We start from the raw sequence: 5,175 nt of genomic DNA on the forward strand, positions 1-5,175 counted from the left end.
CCCGGGTGCTCGGGGTCCACGCCGCGTGCAGGCGCGGGCACGATGGTCCATCTGGGGCTGGGCCACACTGCTGGGCGGGAGGCGCCTGCCCCCGAGGACCAACATCCCCCTCCTGTGTCCCCGCCAGAGCCGCGTGGTCCAAGGCAAGGAGCCCGCCCACCTCATGAGCCTGTTTGGCGGGAAACCTATGATCGTCTACAAGGGCGGCACGTCCCGCGACGGCGGGCAGACAGCCCCCGCCAGCACCCGCCTCTTCCAGGTCCGGGCCAGCAGCTCTGGAGCCACCAGAGCCGTCGAGGTAAGGCCGGGCCGGGTGCCAGGAGGGGTCGCTGCGTGAACCTCCCGTAGGTGATGGACGGGCCGTCCCCGGCACAGGAGCAGGGTCAGCATCAGGGTCAGGAAGCAGCTTCAGCCCCTTCCCCGGCCCCGCAAGCCCCAGTCTCCCTCTAGTCTCAAGGATGCCTGGGGCCCCTTGCATACCTCCCGCGATGGGAAGCTCGCTATCTAACGGGCAGGACACTCGATTACATCGCACGTGGCCACCACCCCTTCCACGCGGGACGTGCAGATGGAACATAACCCTGCGGGATGGCCTGAGCCGCCCGGAGGAACGGGACTATCCCCTCCATCGTGCGGGGCACTCAGCTTCCGTTAACGAAGCCCAGATTCGTGGTCACCTTGTGGGGCCACAGCGCGAGGGCTCATGGCAGCGATGGACGGGAGCTCACCAGGCGTCCACCTGGGAGCTGGTCCCGCTGCGGGGTCTCCTGGGCAGTGACGAACCGAGCTCTCCCTCCCCAGATAATGCCCAAGGCAGGCGCACTCAACTCCAACGATGCTTTTGTCCTGAAAACTCCGTCGGCGGCCTACCTGTGGGTGGGCGCGGGAGCCAGCGAGGCGGAGAAGTCGGGGGCCCAGGAGCTGCTCCGGGTGCTGCGGGCCCAGCCTGTGCAGGTGGCGGAAGGCAGCGAGCCAGGTGGGAGCCAGGTGCAGCGCGTGGGCCCCCTTGTCTGTGCCGGGGGCGCGGCGGGGGGCCGTGTGCTCGCCCCTCCCGTGCCCCTCCCGAGTGTGGGATTCAGAGGGGGCTGTGGTCGGTGAGGGGCCACGGGGCCACAGGCCTGCTCCGGTCCCAGCACACAGCGCGAGCCTCTCCTGCCCCCCGTGCCCCCCCCCGAGCCCGCCCCCTCCCACGATGCGCAGCAGACGCTCCAGGAGCTTGGGGGGCGCTGCCCGGGGTCCCAGAGCCCCTGAGGAGGACTGAGCGTCTCGCTGTATCGGGTCCTCCGGGCCGCGCGTAGGCTGGGGTGCGGTCAGGTGGGTTTGCGCCCCCGCCCCGAGCTGCGTGGTCCTGGGGGCCACGCCAGCCTCCCTGAGGCCCCGGGAGCAGGGATGCCTACCCCGTCCCGCAGCGCCCCCGAAACCACAGGCCGGCCCCCGTCCCTGTCGCTGAGGACAAGGGGGCCCGAGAGCCGTGGGAGGGTCCTGGAGGGCTTCCGTGGGGCCTGGGTGCTGGGGCGTCGTGTCTGGCGGCAACGCTGCGGCTCCCCGCAGACGGCTTCTGGGAGGCCCTGGGCGGGAAGGCCGCCTACCGCACGTCCCCGAGGCTGAAGGACAAGAAGATGGATGCCCACCCTCCGCGCCTCTTCGCCTGCTCCAACAAGATCGGACGCTTCGTGGTGAGCCCCCCGCCCCCTCGGGGCACAGGGACACCCCCCCCCCAGGCCGGTGCGCCCTCGTGATCACCTTCTGCGCCTTCCCAGATCGAGGAGGTTCCAGGCGAGCTCATGCAGGAGGACCTGGCCACCGATGACGTCATGCTCCTGGACACCTGGGACCAGGTGGGTGAGGCCGGGGGGGGGGGGGGGGGGGGGCGGGGCCTGTGGGCCGGGGGGGGTGGGGGGGGTTCAGTTCCAGCGCTAAGATCTGCTGCTGGAAGGACTTAAAAGAGCCAAGTTCCTCGAAGGTCCGGGTGCTGCTGTGAGGGGCCTCCACCTCCCCCCGCCTCCCTCCGCCTCCCCCTCTCCAAGGGGAGTGATGCTCTCACTTCTCTGAATTCAGTAAAATGTGATGTAGACACGATCACCCCGTGAACTGCACAGCACGGTGTGGGTGCGGAGCAGGTGACCAGGTTCCCGCCCCGTCCTACATGCGAGCCCCTCCCCCCGGGTGTTAACACTCCACGTGCCCGTGTCACTGCCCACCGGGTCGCCGGGGCCTCACGGCATCTCCCTTCCCGTCCCACTGCAGGTCTTCGTCTGGGTGGGAAAGGACTCCCAGGAGGAGGAGAAGACCGAGGCGCTGAGCTCTGGTGAGCAGCACGTGCGCCTGTGGCTCTGGGTCCTGCGGTGGAAGCGGGCCCGGACTCGGGGGTCACTGCCTGAGCCGCAGCACCCCTGCCCAGTCGCTGAGCGGGGGGGTGGGGGGAGCCCTGGAGCTGGGCCTCTGGCAGCACCGGGCAGGGAGGAGCAGGACGGGGAGGCCGACGGACGTGGGGAGGCAGGGGGTGAACCGGGACCGGCCCCTTCGCGGGCGGGCGGGCGGCCGGGCTCGGGTGGGTGCCCGCGGGCACCAGGCGGGCGCTGACGGCCTCGGGGCTTCGTGTCCCCGCGCGTGTGCACCGCAGCCAAGCGTTACATCGAGACGGACCCCGCAAACCGCGACCGGCGCACCCCCATCACCGTCGTGAAGCAGGGCTTCGAGCCGCCCTCCTTCGTGGGCTGGTTCCTTGGCTGGGACGACAGCTACTGGTCTGTGGACCCCTTGGAGAGGGCCGTGGCCGAACTGGCGGCCTGAGGGGCCCCGTCGGGGACCTGCGCGCGAAACGTCGGGCTCCTCACCACATTGTCCCAAGTACCTGTGCTTTTGGAAAATTGAAGTCAATAAAAGCTTTTGATGCGTGCGGGCCCTTGGTGCTCCCTGCGTCGGGTGGTGGTTCTGGGGGCGCCCGGGGGACCTCGCGAGGGTGCCGAGCTCCACGCACGTGCGTGGATCCCGCGCCGGGAGGAGGTGAAAGGTGCAGAGAGCTTGCCCGAGGCCGCGCCCGCTGGAGAGGTGGCACAGCCGTGAGCCCGGGGCTCGAGCTAAAGAAAACACCGCAAACCCTCCTCCCCCAGGAGAAAGACGTTTGTAATCGTGTGGTCCCATTTTTGCTATTTTTGAGTGTGGTAAACTACAGGTAATCTTCATCTTGACCCTCGCAAGCGGCCGTGAGTGGCGTGAGATCCGCCTGCGGGGTCATCACCGCACCTGCGCCCGCAGGCGTGACCCCGTGTCCCTCCCTCCCGTCTGCTTCTCGAACCTTTATTTGATGTTGTCTCCACCAATGTGCCTTTTCACCCAATATTTGTCCTCTGTGCTTGGCTTATTCCACGTAGCCTGATGTTCTCAGGATTCACGTATCTTGTAGCAAATGTCGCACTTTTGCTCCTCTTGTGGCTGACCTGTGCTGCGTGTGTGCACACGCCACGTGGCGTCCGTTCGTCCCTCGTGGGCTCTCGGACGTTGTTTCCACCGTCCGGCCCCCGCGAACGAGAGCGCTGTGCACACCGCGTGCCGACACCCGATTGCAGGAGTGGAGACTTGGTCGGGCCTCACCTGTCCCCGGGGGCCCTGAATCTCGGTTCGTGCTCAGGGTGTCACCAAGTCCCTCTTGGACTTTTCCATGAGCTGCTTCTAACCCTTTTCCCCGTGGTTGTTCCCGACCAGAGTGAGGAGCTGCTCCGGGGCAGGCCTCTCCCTTGCGTTGATCCTCCGGTCTCTCCTCCCCATCTCCCCCTCTCTGTTCCGGCCACTGCCCTCCCCATCCCCACCGGCTACAGAGGGAGACCCCGTTCCGGGGCTGCGGAAGCCCATGTGGAGGTTCGTATGGTAGCTTGGGGGAGGGGGGGTGTTTACACTGCCATTGCCAGAGCTGCTGCTCACTCACGTGGCCCGGGGAGCACAGATGCCCCAGGGGCCCGGCCTCCGAGAGCCTGCTTCATCGAGGAGGTGACAAGGGGAGCAGAGAAGGAACTCTCCAGGTGAGACATGGGGGGGGTGCCTCTCGGGCAGAGCGTGCCCCAAGTACAGAGGGAATAACGAGGAGGCAGGATGTGCTCAGGGACAGGCAATAGCTGCCCGGCCGGAGGAGGTGTCCTCGCATCCGGGAGGCGGGCAGGACCCAGGGGCACCTCAGCCGCTGTGCTAAAGGGTTTGGACCTGCCTCACTTACCCCAAAGGGTCACTTTCACGGTCAGGATCAACTTGACAAATGCAAACAAGAGCAGCATTTACAGCTCGGAGCTTCCAGGGTCTTCCCTGAGGCAGGTGAAGGCCTAGCTAGACTAGCGGCTCACACCCTGGAAACTTGTGAGGGGGACAAACTGCAGGTAGACCTGCCCCTGGATGCAGTTCCTCTACCGGCATTCAGAGTCGTTCCTGGGCACCTGCAGTTCATGGGCGGCTGCGGACTTTAACATGCACGGTGCTCTCGGAAAAAGGAAGTTGCCTGGGGCCGCTGATTTGCGTGGACTTTTGCTCTCAAAGGCAAAATAATGAATTGAGAACAAGACCACACCAACCACATAGTTTCTCTTCCTAACAATTTTTGCCCTCAGGGGCGTCCAGGGTGCTCAGTGGTTGAGCATCTGCCTTCAGCCCAGCCTGCTCCTCCCTCTGCCTGTGTCTCTGCCTCTCTCTCTGGGTCTCTCATGAATAAATAAATAAAATCTCAAAAAAAATTTTGTTTAATTAAATTACATTTTGTCATCTGCAACGTGAGTCATCGTGAAGCGCCGTGACCGGCGCATGGAGGCTGGCCTCTGCATCCTGTGTCGGACCTTGGGCTGGTCAGCAGGTGTCTGCTGGGGACTTGGGGCCAGGCAGCGTGCAAAGCCTTGGGGATGCAACAGACCACTGGGTGACAGACGGTGAGGACTAAGGGAAATTAACCCGGCGAAGGGTTCGGGGTGTCCGTGGGTCCCACTCCCCAGGGAAGACATGTGTGCAGGTGCACCATGGAGCCTGGACGAGAGAGGACAGATGGACGAATGTAACCTCTCCTCCTTTCTTGGCCTGCGGAGAGCACATGAAGAAGCCGACGTGGCCGGCCCGGGACGGGAGGGGCTCTCGTGCCCCTTCTGAAAAGTGAAACCCAGACACCAAATGCAGGCAGAAACAGACTCTCACCAAGGAAAA

General features: G+C 65.1%; 1 protein-coding gene across 5 annotated transcripts in view; it reads left to right on the plus strand.

Moving 5' to 3' along the window:
- The window catches only part of GSN (gelsolin), a 41,387-nt gene extending 38,488 nt beyond the window's left edge, over positions 1-2,899 (plus strand). For all 5 annotated transcript variants that reach the window (XM_072842597.1, XM_072842598.1, XM_072842595.1 and 2 more), the window contains 6 exons: positions 128-298; positions 802-976; positions 1,552-1,676; positions 1,761-1,838; positions 2,248-2,308; positions 2,624-2,899. In XM_072842597.1, coding sequence (XP_072698698.1) covers positions 128-298; positions 802-976; positions 1,552-1,676; positions 1,761-1,838; positions 2,248-2,308; positions 2,624-2,793 — 780 coding nt within the window. In that variant the 3' untranslated portion in view covers positions 2,794-2,899. The remainder of the gene's footprint in view (positions 1-127; positions 299-801; positions 977-1,551; positions 1,677-1,760; positions 1,839-2,247; positions 2,309-2,623) is intronic.
- The last annotated feature ends 2,276 nt before the right edge of the window (positions 2,900-5,175 follow it).

This window comes from Canis lupus, chromosome 10 (assembly GCF_048164855.1).
Source record: "Canis lupus baileyi chromosome 10, mCanLup2.hap1, whole genome shotgun sequence".
Lineage (NCBI taxonomy): Eukaryota > Metazoa > Chordata > Mammalia > Carnivora > Canidae > Canis > Canis lupus.